At 37.6% G+C, this 24,361-nt stretch overlaps 1 protein-coding gene across 2 annotated transcripts; it reads right to left on the reverse strand.

Annotated features, from left to right (window-relative positions):
• Window positions 1-16: 16 nt before the first annotated feature.
• On the reverse strand, window positions 17-23,455 carry hps3 (HPS3 biogenesis of lysosomal organelles complex 2 subunit 1). Of its 2 annotated transcripts, XM_048168985.1 has the most exons (19): window positions 23,115-23,455; window positions 19,890-20,111; window positions 18,521-18,808; window positions 17,975-18,152; window positions 17,803-17,885; window positions 17,532-17,718; window positions 16,158-16,239; window positions 15,212-15,366; window positions 14,954-15,055; window positions 12,217-12,325; window positions 10,994-11,181; window positions 10,737-10,914; window positions 8,998-9,231; window positions 8,144-8,329; window positions 7,869-8,063; window positions 2,759-2,866; window positions 1,638-1,844; window positions 687-777; window positions 17-591 (listed from the first exon to the last, which is right to left on the reverse strand). In XM_048168985.1, exons 1-19 carry the CDS (start codon window positions 23,329-23,331, stop codon window positions 479-481), a joined length of 3,123 nt encoding a protein of 1,040 aa, XP_048024942.1. In that variant the 5' UTR covers window positions 23,332-23,455; the 3' UTR covers window positions 17-478. The 2 variants fall into 2 exon arrangements, with proteins under 2 accessions (XP_048024942.1, XP_048024947.1); XM_048168990.1 differs by lacking the exon at window positions 14,954-15,055 and having other exon boundaries at window positions 23,115-23,454.
• Window positions 23,456-24,361: the final 906 nt, after the last annotated feature.

Genomic DNA, 24,361 nt, shown 5'->3' on the forward strand with positions numbered 1-24,361 from the left:
GCTGTGCGCGAGACTCTGCATTTGAATATAATTTAATGATAAACAAAAAAAGGACATTTTTAAAATGTTCATTCTGAAAAATCATATGAAATGAGATGATAGATGCATTGTGGATAATGTGCACACATACATTCGAGAAACATTCAAACAAAGGCATTGCAAGCCAAACAAACAATTTAAAAAACACTTGTAATTTAACAATTGTACGTCAATGTGTTTTGTTATATAATGTAGTCTATATTTATTCTGACTTAAATTGGGAGTACCTGTTTTTTGAAGCAAACTTGTAACATTCCAGACTTTATGAATGATTGTAACATGTAGTTCCAATCAGATCATGTTCACAGCAGTCAAAGATCTGAGAGGACACCTAACAGATTTTTGGTTATCAGCATTCAAAGCAGCAGGACGACTGTAAATCCAGAGGTTTAGTGTTGATTCACCGATTGTCTAAAATAAATGCCAATGTCATATGATTTCATTGGCTGCATTCAAGTAGATGTGGCAGGAAAAAATGGGCCGTTCCATCATCCGGCAACAACTCCAGGAACTCTAACGGGTTCAACTCTTTGGCCGCCACAACCAGAGTTTCTGTAAAAAAATAAAGGATATTTACATGAGCAGCAGAATTCACTTCACTTCATTCTGTCGTGTTTGGACATACAGTAGCTTAAAACAGCTTATACCTTTGAGTGCTGAGAGGAGGACTGCATTGTCATTTCCTGTTTTTCTCATCCTGTCACAGACCTCAGGGAAAAGCTTCTGCCACCACAGAGGCTGGATGAAGAGAGTAGTTGTGAGAAGTATAAATCAATTAGAGGCCAGTAAACAAGGACAAAATCTCTGACTGACATGAAAGTTACACCTTTTATCGCATCACATCATGTTTATTATTACTTTTTTCAACTATCATTGGCAAAGTTGCGTGAGGGCGAAAGACCTCAAGTTTGGGTGAATTAGCCGCTTCGTACATTGCTATACTAGGAATGGATAATAAACAGCCTTTTTTTTGCCCTGCGATATCCTGCTAATGTGGCCGTACCTTTAAGGCCTGTTCACACTATAAAGATTAACTATAATGATAACTATATTAGCATCCACACCAGTGCACAATAAGGTTTTGTCGTCTGCCACTTTAAATGCTCAAGCTCTTTAAAGCAGGATGGATTCTGATTGGCTGTTAATGATTTATTGTTCATCAGCTGGAGAAAATAAAAAAAATAAAAAAATCGCTCTGAAAGTGATTCCAAGGATATCGTTCCTTTGTGCCATTCTTTTTATAGTTGTTCTGTGGATTCTGATATTCTTTTATATTTAGAAAGATTTTTAGAACTATATTTTTATCATTATCAATATAGTTATTGTCCTTCATGTGAACCGGCCTTTAGTCTAAATATGAATTGAATCAATTTCAGTGAAGTTTGAAGAAACATTTTAGGAGTAGCAGTGAATAACAGTTTGTGAATCCATTCATAATTGTGAAAGTCACAAAGCAAACCTTTCTAAAAATTTTCATCCATTTTTATGACACTTTGGCCAGTAACACTGAGAATGAAATGTTCAGTTAAGACAAATCAAGCATGTGTAGAAGTCTAATACATCTTAGGCCTTATCGCTGGAACAGTTAAGTTAGTTACCAGTTTGTCGTTCTGTAGCTCGTGGTTGGCATAGGAGATGATGGCTTGTGGGCATCGGTCTAGAAGTCTGTCGATGGAGCTCTCGTGTTGGCCCAGTTTGGTGGCACAGAGCACGTGCACGCTGAGACCGGTGCCATCAGAGTCAGACAGTTGCTCCAACAGAGGCAGAATGTACGAGACCTCCAGTGTTGGGCCGCACAGCAGAGACTGCACACCGTGAGAAGAGATGTACTAAAGCTTTATTTGCACCCCAACATTCTACATTTATCTTTTGTGTTCCAAAGCGGATAGAAATAAACAGGAACATTAGGATACAGGTGAGAGAGAGAGCGAGAATCAAGGCTTCATCAGGACAGCATTGTACTTGCTTCAGAGAAGAGCAATTAATTACACATTTTAAGATGAAGAGGTTCTCTTTGGTTTTCAATTGCGATAACTAACATGCTCACTGCTGCTTTTTTTAACACAATGCATTTCCCATTATGAATTATGATGCAGCTTGGTTCATTGGTTCTTTGGGTCGGATTGCTTTTTCACCACATCCAGAGTTAATTTCCAATCGGGCTGAGACCAGAACGATTTCAGAACGATTGTTTTGATGCGGATCTGAGCATGATTGTTGTGTTCATATATCCATAAACAAACTGAACTAAAGGAGAAAACATGCCAGGTTCTGAAACAAAACTCAAAACACCATGAATGATGCCAGATTTGTCATTTTTGGGTGAATAATTCTTTTAAAGCTGTTGCAAAGCACATGTAAGAAATTATTTGCCGAGCTGAGGTTTGTGTACACTGTAAAAATTATTTTTCAAAGTTGTAAATAAAACAAGCATTACTAAATTGTTTTACAAGAAAATACCAAAAATCTTTCTGATTAAAAAAAATCATGCTTAATTCAGTGTTACTTGTGATTCTTTGTAATTATTTGTGAAATTTACTAGCAATTTCTGAGTGAATTTCTGATTGTTTCAAAGTAAATACCAACTTTTTTCAGTGTACACAAGGCTACACACCTTTACTTCAGCTATTCTGGCTGCACTTCATAGAGGTCTTTGATATTAATTTGTGTTATTTAATGGTGTTGCTTGTCAAAAAAAGAGAAATATATCAGTACACACTTGAAGTTTGTGCAGGTCCTCCTGGTGGTCATGGGTGATGTTGAACTGGACAGGTGTCAGGATGTTCACCCACGGATACAACATTCCATAATGAGAACAGGAGTTTATCTGGACATGAAGAAAAATTTGATTTGAGTCTTTATATACCACTTCCAAGCTACAGTAATTAAAGATGTCGGTAACACTTTACAAAAAGGCCTCATTTGATAACATTAGTTAATGTATTAACTAACATGAACTAACAATGAGCTATACATTTGTTACAGTATTTATTCATCTTTATTAATGTTAATTAATAAAAATACAGTCACTCATTGTTAGTTTATGTTAGTTCATAGTGCATTAAAGGGGTGGTTGATTATGATTTCACTTTTTTAACTTTAATGTGTAATCTTGCTGTCAGAGCATAAATAACATCTGCAAAGTTACGACGCTCAAAGTTCAATGCAAAAGAATATATTTTCTTTTTCAAAATTCTCTGTCTAAGGACTACAAAAAATAGCTAGTAGGGACTACAACAAGCTTTTTCCTGGGTTGGTGACATCACTAACCCTAAAATTTACATAAACCCTGCCCCCGAGAACACACAACAAAGAAGGTGAGGCCATGTTGTGCTGCTTTAGAAAAGAGGAAGTGTTTTGTAGTAGAGTGTTGTTGCCATGCCTCCATTTTACGCCGGACTGCTTCACAAACGAGGGTCAATTCAACGCTGGATTTGCACAAAAGATGAACATGACAGCACATGCTAGTTGATGAGTTGAATCAACTCCACAGCAACTACATAAATGTATCCATTAACCATTCAGAAACGTATAGTTGCATTCTAAAAGTTGTAACTTCTTCCCGAGTCTCTCCATCAGTGTCAGACTCCGGTTTGAACAATGTAAGGCTGAACACCGTTACTGACAATCATCATTTTGGCTGCATGACATTCTCCAGCTTTGTTGTTGTTGAGCAACCAAAGCGTGAGCTGTTAAAGCTCTGCCCTCTTCTGGAAAGTGGGCCAGGAGCAGCAGCTCATTTGCATTTAAAGGGACACGCACAAAAACGGTGTGTTTTTGCTCACATCCAAATAAGGGCAAATTTGACAAGCTATAATAAATGATCTGTGAGGTATTTTAAACTGAAACTTCACCGACACATTCTGGGGACACCAGAGACTTATATTACATCTTGTAAAAGGGGCATTATAGGTCCCCTTTAACTAATGTTAACAAAATATACATTATTTGATTTTAATTAACATTAAAGGGGGGGTATCACACACAGTTTCTGCCAATCTCATGTTAATCTTGAGTACATATAGAATAATATTGCAGCCTTCATATCTCAGAAAAGTCTTTAGTTTTATCATATTTATAAAAGATAGATACGCTGTACCAAGTCTTTCCGAAAAAAGCTGAGCTCCTGGAGGCGTGCCTGCTGTCAGTGCCGTGGGCGGAGCTAAAGAGTCGCGAGCGCGCACAGCTTTTGCGTAGAGATCGTCTGCAAGCTGTGACATCATTATAAATAAAAAGGGAACAAAAACATTTGTGTTGTTTACATTTTATGCACTTGTGCACCGATTGCCAACAAAACACAGACATCTGATGCAGCTTTACTCACCACCCGCGATCTGCAAATCCAGCGCCGAACTGGGACTTGTTTACAAAGCATTCATCACCGAAATCCCGGAAACAAACTAACATATGTGCACAACTCTGTTGCTGCCCCGGAAAAACAAACTTCATCCACTGTTCCGTTAAGACTAGGTTCTTTGGGAAGCTGAAAAAGGTAATCTTTCCCTCACAACAAAAAACACACTCCTTTGTTGACAGGAGCTGCATCTTATTTCGGAGACTGCGTCCTCTAGAGGTCGCATTTGAAGGCTGCATATGTCATTAAGGATGTCATATTTAAGAAAAGTATCTGTAATAAAATTGATTCATTGTGAGGTGTAAAATACTGTAATGTCTTTCTTTCTTTGCAATCTAACTGTTATTTTTCTTAAATGAGACTGCCTCAGTGATGTATGTTGCCTTCAAAGGGTGCAGCCCCTGAATTGGGACAGCCATTGTTAGGGCTGGAAGATTATGGCCTAAAATCAAAACCTCGATAAACTGAACATTTTACCTCGATTACGATTAATGAACGATTATTTTGTTTCTGTTTTTTTTTTTTTTTTTTGCCCCCCCATAGTTCACTGACAACGTTTATACTGTAAATATGTTTGACTATTAAAGGTGGGATATTTTTTTCTTTTGAAAGAGTGCTCTTACATAACAGCTCACTATCAGAAGTTATTTTATCTATGGTTTGTAACATTTCTTACAGATTTCTGCTCGTAAATCAGATAAAGATAAATTATCACAGTACCAGTAATGAGAGCGATTGCATGTGTGAATTAGTCATACCGTCTCTCTATTAAAGGTGATACAGAGGATCTTTTCGTCGACTGAGAAACCAAAGACTGTTAGTGAGTTTTTGAAATGAGCGCATGCGTAAGAACAACCCCCCCTCCTTCACAGCTCATTTCGAGGGAACGCCTCCCAAAACTCGTGCATGAGTATTGGAACACGAGTGTTTACCACCGGCATTCGCTGTGTCGTGTTAGTGGATTCATTATGTCGGACTCACCACAGGTAACTCATAATCTGCAGTTGTTACTTCTGTCTCATGACAAAAACATTGCATGCAGCACCTGAGGAGTGTGGAAAGTTACTGGAGCGCTCACGTCTCTCACAAGGAACGTCATGGCAGTGATTGACAAGCCAGAGGGCCAATCGTTTACGCGATGATCGCGTAAACGATTGGCTGATGTTTTTAAGGCCCTACCTCGTGCACAGATGATGTATAATAATATTATTCCTTTAAGTGCACCTAATAAATAGTCTTTTATCAGTTAGTAAAGACAGTTTCAAGTAATATTGCAAAAATGTATAAAACAAAACATCCTCTTTAGCACCTTTAATTGTGAAGCTGTGGGTTGTAAATAGTTCCTTCAAAAGTAGAAAAATATATGCTATAATAACTTTTGAGTTTCTAAGCTACTTTAGTGATAAATCACGGGACAACGCTGACAACTAGTTTCTGCGTTCCTCTCTGTGTGCGCGATCTTCACGTTTTGCGCAGCTACTGTTTGTATGAGTGTTTGTGCCACAATGCAGCTGCGCGAGCACGGTAGCTCGAAATAATATACATCCAATCGTCTAAAATCACTTAAATGTCCAAACTGGTAAACCTTAAAACAAACACAACTGACAAAGTTTAGTGAAGACGCAAGGCTCACCACTTGCGCACCATCACTACGTGTTGATCCGGCGTTCACCTCCGTGTTGCTTTTATGCCACTGACTGGATGGGGCGGAGTCACGTGGCTACACTCACGGTAGTATGTTTTTAAGGGGGAAGTATTAACAGGATTAAAAAAACGAAATAGCCGACATGAGAAAATTACGTCGGTTAGAGGTTCTGAATTTCGGTTTCAATTACTTTTCGATTAATCGTCCAGCCCTAGCCATTGTTGAAAAATCTCTCAGCTTCCGTATCCCGAACGAAGCAAGTTGATGGGCGTACTCTTACTCTTGCTCTGGGTGGTGTGTGTGTGTGTGCACGCTTATCCGGGAGAAGTGCCTATACAAAGATTACGCCCTTTATTACATGATAAAGGGCCATACTAAAAAAAAACAATCGGCAAAACATGTCCGCAACCGGAAGTAGTATATTTGGCACAGAAAAATACTCCCAACTCGTGTTTTGAAACTTTGGCCAACTTTGGTTACTTTAACAGTGTAAATAAGTCGGAATGCATGAAATAGCAATACACCCCCCGTTTAACTAAGATTAATAAATGCTGTATTGTTCATTCTTAGTTTATGATAACTAAATTAGTTAACTAATGAATCCTTACTGTAAAGTGTTACTAAGATGTCATTTATGCAGCATTTTTTAAATGCATCTGTCTCGAGACCTAATATAATTTACAGGCTAACTGTATTATCTTAATTAGCGGTGTTTGCTAAGGCAACAACAACTATTACTTGAGTTAATTAATTTGAAAACCTTGTTTAAACCTTGATTTGTTCTTAGGGTAAACAGCAGTTTCCTATTCCATTTGTGCTACAGACATGATTAAATCATGTGTCTTGTTGAGGGGAAGTGTACTATTACCGTGATCAGACAATTTTTACCTGACAAAAAAAAAACAGCAAAAGAAAGTATAACATACACTACCGGTCAAAAGTTTGGAATAATTAAGAGTTTTAATATTTTTTAATTAAGTGTCTTCTGCTCACCAAGGCTGCATTTATTTGATCAAAAATACAGTAAACACAGTAATGTTGTGAAATATTATTACAATTTTTGTTGTGTTTTTTATTGTAATATATTTTGAAATGTAATTTATTCCTGTGATCAAAGCTGAATTTTCAGCATTATTACTCCAGTCTTCAGTGTCACATGATCCTTCAGAAATCATTCTAATATGATGGTTTGCAGCTCAGTTATTATTGTTGCTCAATTATTACTAATGGTTCTTATTAGGGCTTGACATTAAGTTTTTTGCTCACCAGTCACTGTGGTTTTTCTAAAATGACTAGCCACTGAGCATTTTCACTGGGCACAATTGTTGTTGGGAAATTACGTGATGAAATAGCAATATTTAACTAAGATTAATAAATGCTGTATTGTTCATTCTTAGTTTATGATAACTAAATTAGTTAACTAATGAAACCTTACTGTAAAGTGTTACTAAGATGTCATTTATGCATCACAAGATGAGACGACACACGATATTGAGTTCATGAGAAAGGGACGAGATTATATTTTAACACTATTTTAAAGAAATCTTGAAGAAGACAACTTGAAGGGAAATTTAATGAGGATTTATTAATGGTGCTGGAAAAGCTGTGTAAATATGGTTTTCATGATACTACATACAAATTTTGTTTCCAATAGAAGATTTTTTTTACACTGTTTTTGTTTGTTACACTGGTTTTCTCTAAACTCTCTTGCAGTGCACTGGGGATCCTTGGACCCCAGTTTGAACACTCTAGTAATCACCTAGAAACATGTAAACAACCACTCAAAACACCTGCTATGTTACATTATGATAGGAAGATAATCTTGCTTACCAGATCCTCTGCTGTTTTGAGGGCTTTGACACCGGAGCAATCTCTGTGTGTGATACGGTCAATATAGACAGACGTGAGACGGAATAGCAGCTCTTGGATGATGGATTCATGAGAGGACGCTACTAACAGAGCCTCCCAGAAATCCACCAGTAATTGAGGACTGCTCTCAACCTCAACACCATCCTTACACAGCTCCTGAGAGAGAGATTAACACATGCAGCTATGAGAAAGACACAGACAGAAACAATCTCTGTCTCCCAGTGTGCTGCATGTACCTGGAAGAAAAGATCGGCCTCCTCCAGTCTGATCTTGCTGTTCTCATGCAGCGCTATGACTGCCGCCACCAGCAGTCCCTCCTGTGTGTTGGCCAAGTGCTGGGCCAGTATGGTGGGCAGCACAGCCTTCCCTCTGCCGTGCAGCAGTAGTTTGGGCACCTCTATGAAGCCATACACCTGCAGCATCTGGAGACAACAGCGAATTAGTGACTTTGATGTGAATTTGTTTGGAACCTTTTTCCGTTAGCGAAATGTCAAAAACAGATAATATTGTGTCTAAAATGTAAGTCACTTAATATTAACCTTGTGTTTATTGAATTGTATAAAAATGATATCACTTTGCAATCATGCTGATATTTGGGACAAACCGGACTCTTGCTCGTCTGATCATTACCAAACTATACTGTACGTTATAAATATAAAAACAAAAATCCACATAGGGGCATTTTTTTGGACCCATATCTTGATTTTTGGGGGCAAATGGATGGTAAAACCGCAAAATTACAACATGCTTTCCATTATTGTGAAGTAATAGTAAAGATCTGCTTCATCAGTGTCACTCAGTCGCTGTCTGTATTCCATCAGAAAGAGTTTGTGCCACACTTGAGTGTGTTTAGAGTTTTCAGAGGAACTAAGTACAAATCTGGGATGAATAACTAACAATGTTGCATAGTGTCAGTGCAATAATTTAATAATAAAGTGTAGTTTTATGTTTATAGCATGCTAGTTTCAATGAAATACTATGGGGACTACGGGGGAGATTCCCTCAATTTGAACACAAAAAACAGCCACATTCCTACATCAAATGATGATAATAAAATGTTTAAAATAGTACAGAATTCCTCATGTAATACCTCAGCATGGCGGTCCATCTGTTGCTTGTAAGTGTGCAGATCACCCTTTCGAAGTGCCAGGGAGGCTATACAGAGAGACAAGGTAATGGACGGGGCCCCAGAGGCCTCCAGCTGTCTCAGGTGGGTCATGGCACTGTCAGGATCAGCCTTTAGCATGGACGGACTGCTCACAACATGAGGAAGCTGATCAGGTTCAGCCACACTAAAGATCTCCAGGACTTTATCAGCCATGTCCTGCACCACACAAACGAGACAGGATGATGATTATAACAATAATATAATTTATTATAACAGTTAAATAATAACAATTATAATTTGTTTTAAATTAGTTTTGCAAAGCTTTTACAAAGATTTGGTGTGATTTTACTATTCTCATCCAATAAATAAATTCATAAAACTAATGTTATAAATTAAAAGTTAAATAAATACATTCTAATAATAACTGCAAAACTGCAAACCATGCAGCTGTTACATTTTGATACACAGAATCAATAAACCAGAGATGGGCACTCGGGTTAGTGACTCGGACTCAAGTCAACTTTTAACAGACTTCAGACTTGACTTGGACTTGACCTGAAATGACTTCAGTGTTGACTCGACTCGGCACAAAAGACTTGAATATTTTAAAAACGACTCAAGTCTTTTACCCTTAACTACTGATATAATAAATAAAGACTTTTTGTTGTATTTGAATGGTTTTATAATATCTGCGTCACATATATTTCCCTTTCTGTTGTGGTAGATCAGACTCTTGTCATAGAATTTGATTAAGTATGTCCGTGTATTGCGCGTAAACTCCAAAATGTCATAAGAGTCCCATGAAACATGACGGGAAACATGACACCGTTAATTCAGGTATGAGTACATGATTATTCATGTACCCTTATTGTAAAGTGTTACCAAAATATCTTAAACTCTGAATTAAAGGTTATCTAAATTTCGGTAACACTTTACATTAAGGTCTCATTTGATAACATTAGTTAATATTAGGGCTGCACGATATATCGCATGAGATTGTCACGCGCATTTCGTCAGTAAAGCCGGTTCCCTGATTACCTCTAAATCGCCATCACCTGCTTTCAAATGGAGCGGCATTTAATAGACAGAGCCGTAGATCACTGAAAAGCCACGCAATATCGCATTCATCTCGCAGATGAATCGCCTTCGATAATGAACGCGATATTGCGTGGCTTTTCAGTGACGGCTTTACTGACGAAATGCGCGTGATAATCTCATGCGATATATCGTGCAGCCCTAGTTAATATATTAATTAACATGAGCAAACAATGAGCAATACATTTGTTACAGTATTATTAATCTTTATTAATGTTAGTTAATAAAAATCTAGCTCCATTGTTTGTTCATGTTAGTTCATAGTGCATCAACTAATGTTAACAAATACAACATCTGATTTTAATAATGTATTAGTAAATGTTTGAAACTAACATGAACTAAGATTAATAAATGCTGTAGAAGTATTGTTAATTCTTAGTTAACTAATGTTAACTGACGAAACCTATTTGTAAAATGTTACCTAACTTTCTATATACTGTATGCATTTGCATAACCTGCCTACTTGACAATTGAATTCTGAGTAAATACGTAAAATAACCATTAATTTAATTTCAGCAGTTTTGTGCACAACTCGTTTGCTATCAGTGAATTGCATTTTAGCATATATTTGATGACTACTATATCTAAAATTTCCATCTGTGAGACACTGGTGCTTCCTTCAGTACCTTGCTAAGCTCCTCCATGATCTCCTCATAGATTGAATGCTTCAGGAAAAAGAGAAATCCTTTGCCGTAACCATTTGAAAAGGAGCTCATGGACATATTTCTTTTGATAACATCAGTCACAGTGAGGCCTGACATCTTATAGTACGGAAGAGCCAAATGACAGTCCTTCTTATCAAACCTGCAAATTAAGGATGAAATCAGAGTATGACACTGACAATTACTGATCACAGATCACACACTCATGAGATGCAGCTGACCTGCTGAAGCAGTCTCCTAATTGAGCACAGCTCTCCTGAAAGGCCTGCTGCAGCTGAGCTCTCTCTGCAGGATCAGAGTCCCGCTGCATAAGCAGTGCCGTCCGCAGGAGCAGGTGACCTTCACTCAGTAGGTGAATGCAGCTCTGAGACGACGGGCTCGATTGCTCGTATCGCTTGCTGTATTCCACCTGATGGAAACATCGAGGAATGTTTACAAAGAAAACGTGCAGTATGTGGGAAACATGGGCCATATAAAATCGGTTTTATCTTCTCCCAAATTCCTTCTTTTTTTTCATTTAAATTTTTCTGGATTCTGTTTGAATTAATACATTACATTTTAGTAATAAAAAGCATATCTAATTAATTGAAATCCTGAATTCAAATTTATTCAAAAAAAAAAAACATTTTTAGGACTCTATGAAATCCACTATTTTCTTTCCAAAATTCACTATTTTTTCCATTTGATTTATTTATTTATTTTGGATTCTGTTTTAATGGTTGACTTAATTCTAATAATCAAAAATGTCTAATGAACGTAATTCATAAAACAATTTAATAGTTTATTACAGTTTTTACAATAATAATAGAATTCAGAAATTCTTTTTTAATTTTTCTGAATTTATGATTAAATACAAATGTATTATTAAAAATGGTGGTAATCAAATGAACTAATAGAAATTATAATCAAATGAACATTTAAAATTTTATTTTATTTTTGGCAAACAGTGCTGCACAACTTTTACTGTTAAAGTTTTAATAATTTTATTATGATTATTATTATTTACTTTGAGAAGTACATTCTACTGTGCAATAGAGATGTATTTCTGTCACAATTTCCTACTTCACGAAAATCATAGGGCCCTAGAAACATGACAGTGTCAAAATAAAAAAGTTTTAATTTGGTTAGATATAAGCAAATTAACCTTAATAAAGGGTTTTCTGCATGTGTAATTTTTGCGCCATTAGTGGCAGCAAACAAAATTGTAAAAATATTTATTTTTATTTTCCTGCACATTCTTATAATTGTGGCATAATTGATTTCAGATCGATCCCCATTCATAAATATTGTTGGACGCTTTACACATCAGTCAGAGAGTCTCTTCCTGTCAAAGTGGGCAGTGCTTGGCTAGAATAAAATATAAATGTCTCAACAATAGTCTGGCTCTACAAGGGTTTGTGATATATTATATATAGTGTTGATATGACAGCTGAAGCTACGGTACTATTTCTCTGTAGAGCTGCAGTGTGGACACAGAACTGATGACATAGAGGTTCCAGCCATGACCGCTGTCAGTCGGCTCTGTGGATTTGGAGATGGAGGTCTTCCTGGATCTGAAGAACATAGAAGAACATGGTAACGGTCATAGATCGTAACTGCACAGTTGCATTTACTGCTTGCGTTTTCTTGAGTTAAGGTGCTGCCACATTTACCATTGTTAGTGGGTGAAATGCAGTCAATTCAATAGGAATCAACAACCATCAGGAATTTTGTGAGGGCAAAAAATTTTCCAAAGCTGATTTCGCAGTTGGTCACACAATTTAGCCGCACTGACCAACAGAAGCCACTTGCTTTAAAAGTGACCTCTGTGTGAGCCGTGCTTCATACATTACTACTGACAACAGACAATGGACCATTTTTTTTTGGTGGGAAAAAAATTCAAAGACACATATACTCAGTCCACATATACTGCTTTATATGTGTCAGTATGCTAGGTCACTTCATTACACAAATAATACCAATAAAACACATTTAAACGGGTCATGACATATTTTTTTTATATATATGTTCCTCAAGGTTCACTTATAATGTTAATTTTTTTTTTTTTTTTTTGTGGGGTGGGGCAAAAAAACCAAAAATATAAAAGTTGAAAAAACGATTATTTTCAATCCTCATTCTGGCCATCTGTCTGAAATAATCTGTTTTTAGTAAGGGTGGGAATCTTTAGGCACCTCAGTATTCGATCCAATTCCGATTCTGTGAGTCATGATCAGATTCCAAATTGATTCTTGATCTACTTTTCTTCCTTATTATTAACCCCTTAGCATTCCTGTAAAATTTACCTAAAATGCCAAAAAAAAGGCATACCCAAAGAAAATTGCATGCTGTTCTTGAACTATTTGGAATATGCGGTACAGTGGGACGCTAAGAGGTTAAATCATTTGTTTACTGTCTTTTATAAGAATTTTTTTATTTATTCCTACATATGTAATTATAAGTGCTTTTTAAAATAATAATTACAAATTAAAAATTTAAATTAGAACAATTGTTGAGAATTTTAATAATATAAACTAATATAGCTTCAAAACAAAAAAGTAAGTAGTAAAAGAAAAGAACAAAACATATTACAAACAATAAACAAAGAGTGCTTTTAGTATTTAAGAGTAACTGAACATTTTCCATTCAAAAGCAGTGAATGATGTTTTCTCTTTCTCAGCTTTACTGTTGTTTGATTATTACTGATGACATCATAGACAGCAGGAGATCTAATAAGCTGCCTTCACACTAATGCACAGATCTCTTTTGAAATATAAGATGTGGTTTGTCCTGTCTGTATAATCCAAAGCCTGTAAAAAACATATGGATGACGCACCTTCACTCTCTTCCATTGTAGTAAGTGAAGCCGCAAGTGTGTCTATATGGCGCTGACATCTTGAGTCTCGAGTCTGCGCATAATGAACTTGAAAACTGAGTCTGCGCAGTAGTGAGCACGAAGTGCCAGCGTGATAAAAATGGCCTAATATGACAGAAATTGTCTTTAGAAAAAAAATATTTGAAGTGAAATCGCGATGCATCGATTTTTTCTCCCAACCCTAGCTTTTAAGGGGCCGCTCCTTTAAGGCTTGTCAGTTAACGGCCACTGTTATGATTGGCTAACGTCATTCCATAGGAAACAGTATCAACGCCCACTCGCTATTACACAAGTATGTTTTGAAAACATCCATATAAACCCATCATTTACAGACAAAGCATTATGAAATCATTTAATTACAGTTTGTGAAGCAGCTGGTGTCAGATCCAATACAGTTGGCAGCTTCATCTTTCAATAAAAGTTTCTTTGCAAAACTCTCCATCACAATGTGCCTCGTTTACAAAACAAAATGCTCCGAACAAACATATAATCCTCAAATGCGATCCGGGATGCCATCAAAATAAACCATCCACTTTTACGACTCTGGGATCCTTCTAAGGTTTCCACAGAAATATGCAAACGAGCCGTTTTAAACTGGACACGTCAAAGTGAACGTTCTTTCACTCTTCCATTTGTCCTGTCAGGAGATTCAAGTGCATGAAGTATGTCAGAAACTGAATGCACATTTTGTATCCAGTGGAGACAGCATCAGTGATTATAATGGCATCTATTCAATTTTGAATTTTGGCTGATGTCAGCCGTTAAGTGACTGAAAGCCAGTGGGCGGGGCCTGTGGTGTGATGATGTGTAACTATTCGTCGACATCTTGCTCTAGAGGCAGGCATATGCAAATGCATTTGCCCATGTGACGTCACAGATCCCGCTTGGTCAAAATGAGCCGTTTTGGGAGCTTGATTCAATTCTTTGTTTATAATGAGGAGGATGTTTTTAAGGTGCTTTAATAGTACAAAGACCTCTTACAGTCAAAAGATCAAGGCAATTTTGATTTCTTATGTCATGACCCCTTTAAATTGACAGTCAACGAATTGTTAAAATGCTAGACTGAAAAGGGTTGTGGGATTAGTATAGTTGTAGTTGGTTAAATTCAGTTATAGCATTAAAGTGTTCTCTAAATAAGAGTAAGTCCTGAACCATATTGAGAGGTTCTTATCTTATTTATCATGACTGAAATGTCATGTCTGAACAAAACTGAGATGTTAGATAAATTATGAATGACTGCATGCAGGTAACACTCAGAGTGGGTTAGGAGGAATTTTAGGGTTTGTTTCAGAGCGGCCCACTGTTAGGATCATGCTACTCGCTAACTTACAAGAAGGACCTTGACAGAAGGCTTTCCAGAGTTGGTGTTGAGGACGGCTCTAGACCTACAGCTACTAAAATGCCTGTCAGGGTTCTGTGTTCCCTCGATTCACTACAATAAGAGTTACAGGCCATTTACTCAGGGCACTACGATACATCTACAAACCAAACAGCAACGTGATACTGAAAAAAATCAAGCAGCCAAAATGTATGAGGTAAACATTTCTCATTTCATGTACTCTGAAATGTAGTGAACATATACACATACGTGTTTTTACGGGCTGATCTCTCCATGTCCTCTTTGCTGTCCACGTCTGCTGCTGTCAGGAGAACGATATGATTTCCATCCTGACAGAGAAACTTCAGTCCGATGAAGAGCTGGATCCTCAGAGCGCACACATCCATTGTGAAGGGTGGACAGGCCTGATGGGACACCGTTCAGATATCAACAGTCAGTCAACTAGTTCTGAAGTGAATATGAGTGGTTCCTGGCCATGCATAACTCACTGCCTTGATTCTAGGGTCTTGGGGAGGGTTGACAAGGTTTTTGAGTGATTCTAATCTTAAGTCACTTTCCCACTGTTGGTTCTAAGAAAGGTAAGGAACTTACACTTCAATTTGAGCTTGGATCAGCACGATTACAAACCGTTCTTGGTTCTCATTTGGCTAACCGTGCTGGTAGAATGCATGCTGGCTCGTCGCCACTCAGGATTGGTCACCAAGTGCGATATTTGAGCAGCATAAATGCAAGTTAATAATAGAAATATCTGATTATCCTCCATAACGTGGTCGCTATTTACATCTCATACCATCTGTAAACTTTTGTGTCACCAAGGCAATGACTGACACATCTGTATTACATTCCAAAGCATTCTGTTATCAGTCCCACAGTGGAAAATTAAACAATTTCCATACTGGCTGGGCTGGCGTGACCATGCTTGTAGAGATATGACTTAAGTCCTTCCTTCTGAGTAGGCTTATGGGACATTTTCACCCATTTTGTCATCTGGCAGTTGAAAATCTTATGTAAAGTAATAGCACACAAGCCACATGATGCATCATTCAGGCACAAATGGTGCAAAACTTCCACTGAGGGGTTTTAATAGTAATGGGTATAAGACTGAGAATCGAGGAACCGTCAGAGGTGTAAAAAAAAAAAAAAAAAAAAAGAGAAAATATACAAAATCCGGGGAACCCATGATGACTTGTGTTACCTTCATGGTGGTGTCAATGTATGGGTCATCGAGCCGAGCCGCTACCGCACTGCACCTGACGGTGAAACACTGGAGAGCATTCCTACAGTAAACACAACCACAATCAATTAAGACTTCTCAGTTTTATGTTAAAATTGGCATCAAATGGAAACTCACCTCAATTATTTTCTAAATGCATGTTATTTATCCTATTATGAATGATTAACAATTTTTTTTAATATTGTCATTTTTAATTCAAAATGTCTTTATCTTTCGGTTAAATGACAGACTTCTCTTTGTTGACATATGCCAGACATGTTCTCCAATCATTCTATCTGCATAAACCCCGCCCCATTCTTACAATCAACTGAAAGCGTGCATTAAAGTTGTCATGAGACGAAAGCTGTGATAGCTTTTTCTTCCCTATTATGACATATATATTAGAGTGAAAAAGCTTCTGGAACAGGAAGAAATGTAGGGCAGGACTTCATTTTGTTCATGGGGAATTGATTAGATGGTTGTGGTTTGCTATTGGTGTATCTCATGTGAGTGAAAGGTTGGCCCTCATCATCAGAGAAGAGATGTTGCTGCAAGAGGGAGTGAAAGTTATTCTGACTAAAGATTACAAGCCACATGAATAAAAAAAAATAAAAAAAGATGTGCATGGAAAAATAATTTATAATAAATACTGCAATATTCCTTTCATGAGTTCACACTTACATATAATTAAATAGAGTAAAGGTTATGCGTATTTGGCATGCAGTCTTAAGGGAGGGCTCCAAGCTCGGAATTTGGCACAAACCCAGAGTACTCCCTCTCCCCAAGTTGAGAATAGTTAGAAGTGAGGAGATGGCGTAGTGGAAACTGTCATGGAACAGAGGTAAGTCTGCTGTATATATACCTCTTATATCATTAATTGCGTTGGTTAACTGAATGTGCTACTCTTGTGTAAATAAGGTTAATTATCTTAATGTGATCCTGCTGAACTTTGTTAATAAAACATCATTAAAAAAACAAGAATTGTCAATTTTGATTTCATGGTGACTTTAAGGTCAACCAATCAACAACAGATAAAGTCCCCATCCTACATTTATTTCTTTTTCATTAATTAATTTTACTCTGATGTACATCACAATATGGAAGAAAAGATTTGTCATTACTTCCATTAAAAATAAATACCAACATTTTACTATTCACAGTAAGCTATAGAATAATACATAATACTAAATATTTAAATGTTTTTTAATGACAAAACAAGAGTGTTTCAAGTGAAAAACCTGTTCATCTCACTATGTACTGTATCACAGCACCCATAGACAGCAAATTTTAACCAAAGTTTATGTGTCAGGAAGTGCCGTATATGTACTGTGGACAGCGGGAATTTGTCCGCCATACCTGGTGATGACGTAGAGGAACTGGTCACTAAGCACAGCCTGGTGGGCCTTTTCTGGGTACTGGTAGGTGGACACGAGCTCCACAGTGTCCTTCAAGCTGTACATGTAACCAGTGTTCGGCAAGGAGAAGAAAACAAACATACATGTAGGTTCCCCAACTTTGGAGACAGAGGCTTCTTCCTGTTTATCTGTTCAGACAGTAGGAGGAAACCATTCAGTCCAAAGGAGAGGGGTGTGTGTGAATGAATGTTGCACACATAGCGTTCACTAACCAGTAAACATGGGGTGGAGCTGTAGGGAATGCAAGTGTGTCTCCTCAACACTGCAACCTTGGAAGAAATCAGGTGCAAACCTCCTAGACAGGGCAAACTAGAAAGGTGACATCTGACAAACAAACACACCACATTTAAAAAGCAGCTAATTTTCTCAAGCTCTTCATTATACCTGAATAAGATGTAAACCACGCTCATGTCTCCTCGGCTCTCTGCCTCCATACCAGTCCACTCCAGAACTAAAGAGATGCCACACTCCTGGGCTTCATTACCCAACATCTCCTGATGCTTTGGGAACAGAAAGAAGTCCTCTTGCTCATGGAGAGGACTGAATCCATCTTTTTTCATCTCTAGAAGAAAAAAAATATGAAAAAAATTAAGAAATTACACTGTTGCAACTTGTGTTGTTATAAACCAATTTATCAGCCAGGGCTGCATTTCCCAAAAGCATTGTGAGCCCAAGTAGATCGTAGAGATCTTCAGTGCCAGTGGTTTCTACTGTCTCGATCAGCCTAAAGTATTCTCTATTTTTTATGTGAAATATACTTTGGGCTTTAAGTTTACAATGCATTCGAAAAGTACATTTTATTTAAGTTATTTTTGCCAATTTTGACTTTATTAGTACAGTAAAGAGAAAGGAAATAATGGGAGAGGAGAGAGGGGAACTGTTCATACTAGCTCCGATGATATTTGCCTGTTACCAGCCTGTTAGTAATACCTGCATCTTCATCTAAGCTGGTTTCAGTCATGATATCTTCAGGTAGAAGCACGTGTTGCTCTGCAGCCTGGCTGCTCTTCTGCCGTGGGGTAAGCTTCACCACCAGGACCTCCAGATCCGTTTGAAGGGCTACGTATCCAGCACAGAAGGCCACCTGAGACGGACTCCAGCCCTGGATGTGAAGAATGAGAACCCTCTCAAAGTCCAGCACAGAGAGCTGTTCGCTCAGTGTCTGTCGCTTCAGACTGAAGATCACCAAGCTCTTTGCACAGCCCACTAGAAGATCACCTAAAAGGAACAGAAGACTCTGTTACACGTACCTCAGGTAAATGTACAGAATGAACTGTAAGTAAACCATTGGTAGGTTAATTCCACGATGTATGAAAACACAAGATGCGTCTCTATTCAGAGGCCTCATCCTTTGAAGGCCAAATGACGAAGGACGTCCCAATTCAAAGGCTCCTTTGAATGCGGCCTACCAATGCATCCTTCATTTCCTGGGCCATGAAGGATAGAATGGATGGATTTTCCTTCAAAGGATACAGCCTCTGAATTAGGACACAGCTTGAGAATCTATAAGCAGTCTATAAGACATGTTGACTTCTGATTTGACCAATGGTGTGAGTATGGGGGACGTCCAATTTGTCTGAACTTGTTCAATGTATTTGTGTAATGTTACACTTGTCTGAAGTGTAACAAAGTGTTTAGGCTCTGGATATATATAGAGCATCATAGAGACATATGGCAAGCAAGACTCTACCAAGAACAACGTAGTATCATCATAGAAACTAGGGCTACCCTCAACTAAAGATTTTTCTGGTCAACTAGTAGTCGTTAATTTTTTTTCAAGTTTATTAATAAACCATATAAATCATAATAATGAGTCTTTAATGCCTACAGTACATAGCCTAATTAGCACTCCAACGCACTCATAAAGCTTGCCACCATGCACCAGCAGACATAATGATTATGAATGTGTTGCGGAAAAACAGCAAAGAGATTTCTTTAACATTTTAATAATTAATTAATAAACTTTCTGTATTTTCGGGCGCAGTGATGAAGTCAACAACGCTGACTCGTCATCTCCGCAGTAGTGCACGCACCTATATGCACGTTTTCATACAGATTACATAACCTGAGAATATTTGTTTTCCATTTGAATTGGTTCACTTAAAAGTAGACATTTCACTTTCTATAGATATATTTTTCATGTCTGTGAGGCAAGTTTACATGGAGTTTCAGTTCTTTCTTTTTTTGGCACGCTCAAGTTCACAGAGAAAGATGGCAGAAAGCACACCCAGTGAGTGAGTGGTTTTTGTTGTTGTTTTTGTGTTTTGATTCTGTATGATTTCAGTGCAAGTGTTCTCACCAGTAAGACTGCAGCATGCCATACACAGTGGTGGCTCAAACAGAGGGATTTCAATGATCTCCATTTGCTCTTTGGGAGCTCCGCGGAAGGATGAGCCCCGCAGGAAGTGACCCAACAGACGCACCCCAACACGAGTCTTCTCGGCAGCCTGGTACCTCCAGTTAGTGTAGGCCCTGAGATAAGTGGCCTTGTTCTTCTCTTCAATAGTGACTAGATAGTCCCCTAAGAACAAAAACAGCCAAACAAGTCAGAAACTCAAAAAAAAAAAAAAAAAAAAAAAATTTTTTATTTATTATCATCATGTCAAGATTTTAATATTGTAATGTGATATTTTTTGGACATGGTGCCATATTATGAAAGTGACATGTGGAGGCCAAGTATGGTAACCCATACTGGGAATTTGTCCTCTGCATTTAACCCATCCAAGTTAGTGCACACATATTAGGAGTAGTGAGTATAAACATAGATACGTACACCCGGAGTTACACCAAACTTCGGGTTACCAGTCTGACTCTTTAAACATTAGGCCACAACTGCCACAACTATGTTTTTGCACATGTACCATGGTATTCCAGTGGTACTCTTTTAAATGAACACAAATTGCATGATAAACGAATAATCGGTATTTAACATCTAATACCATTATGGTGCACATTGTGAAAAATAAGTGCGCTTAATTGTATTGAATGTACATTTGCATTAAACTTCAAATTTTAAGGCCCAGTTTCACAGACAGGGCTTAACCTAAACCAGGATTAGGCCTTAGTTCAATTAGGATATTTAAGTAGCTTTTATAAGTACACCAGAAAAAAAAAAAAAACATTACTGGGGCCTGTTTCAATAAGGAGGTTCAACCAACTCTGAGTTAAAACTTGGACTCTGAGTTGACTTACTCTGAGATGGGAAACTCTGAGTTTTCAGTTTCAGCTGAATTGAGTTAGTTCAATCGACTCTGAGTAGGTTGACTCGGAGTTAAGCGCGTGCACCACGACTATGAAAAGCCATCATCAATGGAGCACCGATATTACGATTCACCATGGCAACAGCACATGACAAAAGGACATCCGGATACTTCTGAGTCAATGCAAGTTTAATTCTTATCACTGTTATAAACTCAAAGGTGAAAACTGGTAGAATGGTAAGTTATTGAATTAATATTCATTTTCATGGTATCCCACATGCAAGAAAAGAAGAAAAAAAATAATTTAACTGGATACAATAATAGTGTAAATGATTTTATCATTATTAAACACTCATTAGGCAATTTACTTCCACTTTTAGAACATTTTCTTCATTTTTATTGAAAATCAATGCCTTTCTGATGTGATATTTGATGGGAAAAGGGAGAATAGCGAGCTCGGCAGAAGGCGGATCTGAGCCCTGTTCATCGCATCACAATTTGATTCTCCGCACCCACCACACTATTGCCTACACCACTGCAGCCACAAGAACGTACGTGAATTTTAACCTGCTCTGACATTTGTGGACGGAGCTACTGTAAATTTGCACTTAGTAATAGACTCCGAATAATCTTGTTTTCCATTTTCATTAAGATTATTTTTATTACCACACTGGCAGATATTGATAATTTTACTTAGGTCCCCCCAGGAAACAAGACTAAATATCTTATATAATTTTCTTATATGCAAAATCCATCTTGATTTAAGAATTTTTAGATATTTGTACTTAAAATAGGACAAAAAATACTTAAAAGCATTTTTGCAGCGTGAATGAATTAGTTAACTATTTAAACATGACTAGCACTTTAAAAAGGGGGAGGAGACCAGAGGAAACTCTGGGTTGACTGAAGAAAACCTGCTCCTGACCAGGTTAGGTTCACAGAGTAAGTTACCATGGTAACTGACTCTGAGTATAAGTTACCTCTCTTTCAGAAACAGGCCTGACTTAACCTGCTTTCTCGGGTTTGACATACCTCCCATTTTGAAACGGAAAACCCAGAGTTTCCCTTCATTTCAGGGTTAACATACTCAGAGTTCTCACTTAAAGGTGCTAAAGATGATGTTTTGTTTTATACATTTTTGCAATATTACTTGAAACTGTCTTTACTAACTGATAAAAGACTATTATTAGGTGCACTGAAAGGAATAATATTAATATACATCATCTGTGCACGAGGTAGCATCAGCCATGATCGCGTAAACGATTGGCCCTCTGGCTTGTCAATCACTGCCATGACGTTCCTTGTGAGAGACGTGAGCGCTCCAGTAACTTTCCACACTCCTCAGGCGCTGCATGCAATGTTTTTGTCATGAGACAGGAGTAACAACTGCAGATTATAAGTTACCTGCAGTGAGTCCGACATAATGAATCCACTAACACGACACAGCGAATGCCGGTGGTAAACACTCGTGTTCCAATACTCGTGCACGAGTTTTGGGAGGCGTTCCCTCAAAATGAGCTGTGAAGGAGGGGGGTTGTTCTTGCGCATGCGCTCATTTAAAAAACTCAGTCTTTGGTTTCTCAGTCGACAAAAAGATCCTCTTTAGCACCTTTAACCTCCTTTCTGAAACGGCCTCTGGTGTGCATCTTCAGACAAAACAATGGCACTGACTTATTTTAGATATGTCAGTGCAAGTGGCTTTCAGTTAAAACAGCTCAAACATGCATTTTCTTCTAGGACTAGCTTAAGCCTTGTCTGTGAAAGTGGGGATAAAAGTTTTAAACTATTGTACTTTCGGGTAATGTAATGTTAATAAAATAAAATGCCACTTAAATGTACTTAAAGAGAGTACACTTTCATGATTTTGTTTGTTAACGCACTTAAAAAGTGCACTTTGTAATAATGTCACGTTAAATGTTTTATTTATAATCATGTTTTTAATAAGCGTTTGTCCCGTGTTAAAGTACTTATTCTGATGTCTTGACTAACATACTAAAGCACATGAAAAGTATATAATGTATAACTATTGAGTGTTATTTGATATTACATTTAAAGTTAATATATTTTAAAAACTGCAACTTCACCATAACAAATGTGTAAATGTATATATATTTAAATACATGACATACATCATTCAATGTCCAAAAACATTACATTCAGTTTGCAGTGCTCTATTAAAGTATCTTATTTCTATAAGTACTCATTTTAACAGTATGCTAAAGTGTACTTTTTCACAGGGGACCATGGTACTTTCAAGACACTAGAAATCACACAGTCATCTTATATTCAGTGACTCATACTACAATCCTAGTGCTGTCACTGACCTACTGTGCTGTGGTGGATGCTGAGCACAGAACCCATGCTGCTGAAGCGGCAGATAAGCGGACATCCCTCCTGCTGCAGATTATATGCCTCGATTTTACAGCCTCCAGCACTCACTACGAACAGCGCCCCGCCGCCGCAGCACACCAGCCCAGGCTCCTGCTCCGCCGCTACGATGTGCTGAGACGCGAACGGGTGACAGTTATAGACATGAACCATTTCTGCTGCGGGGACTGTAGTCTACATGTCTGTGAATCACGGAAGAGTTGCATAAACAGAATAAGTGACAGAATAACAATTCGCATGACTCGGGTATTAAAAATAGGTGGAGTTTAGCAGCCCGGAAGCTGTTTCTAATTGGTCCGGGACGATGGGTCTAAATATCGACTAAGCTATTTTAACTACTAACTGTGTGTTTTCAATTCATCGGCTATTTAAATTTCTCGGTGTCATTATTTAGGAAATAATAAATTGTTTACACCACTGCTGAAGCAACAAGTAGACCATAGCTTGGTCACGTAAAAGCTGTTCCTCTTTTCAGCGCTGGTTAGGGTGAACCAATCACAGTTGTTTGAGTGTAGAGTGTAGCGAACAATAATTTTTATTGATGGGGCGGATTTTAATTTGTGGGCCAGAAATCAGTTAATAATATTAAAATATTAAAACAATTATATGTGGTCACGTTAAAATGTTTCACACAGGACAAAAATCGTTAAGAGATTTGAATGCATCTCAATGGGGGAGTCGGCTTCCTGAGCCGGTAAGCGCCCCCTGGAGGAAGAACAAAAATGGCACAATGCAGCACAATGCTGGGTGTTTTCAATAGTCTGATCAATATCACATGCCTCACAGTCTTGTGACGATCAGCACAAAATTATTAACACCGTGAGCCGTCAGTTCACCCGCCGAAAATCAGTTTATTAATTGATATATATGAAGTCAAAACAAACAGTCGACAAAAACGGGTGTGTGAATCTGTAAAGAATTGTAACTGTACTGACTTCCTGGAAAAATAAAGAAGTCATATAATGGCATGGGGGTGCTGTCCATATTGGTTTTCTTAACTATCAATCAAAGAACTTGGATTTTCATAGGTTTCTTTCGTTGTTTATTATTTTACTGATTAGGCCTGTTAAAGTCTCATTTTATTTCAACATTTTCTTATATTCAGGACAGATTTGTTCTCAACTCTTACCTGCGATCTTTAGATGTTAAAAGAATGAGGCATAAAACAAGATAAGTTTAATTA

The sequence above is a fragment of the Megalobrama amblycephala genome, linkage group LG2 (genome assembly GCF_018812025.1).
Source record: "Megalobrama amblycephala isolate DHTTF-2021 linkage group LG2, ASM1881202v1, whole genome shotgun sequence".
NCBI lineage: Eukaryota > Metazoa > Chordata > Actinopteri > Cypriniformes > Xenocyprididae > Megalobrama > Megalobrama amblycephala.

Excerpts from the sequence above, each read along its gene's own strand:
- hps3 (XM_048168985.1), bottom strand. The coding sequence starts at position 23,331 with ATGGTTCATGTCTATAACTGTCACCCGTTCGCGTCTCAGCACATCGTA. Across the intron at positions 20,112-23,114 it reads CATCCACCACAGCACAGTAG|GGGACTATCTAGTCACTATT; the intron begins GTCAGTGACAGC and ends TTTTGTTCTTAG. Across the intron at positions 1,845-2,758 it reads AGGACCTGCACAAACTTCAA|TCTCTGCTGTGCGGCCCAAC; the intron begins GTGTGTACTGAT and ends CACGGTGTGCAG.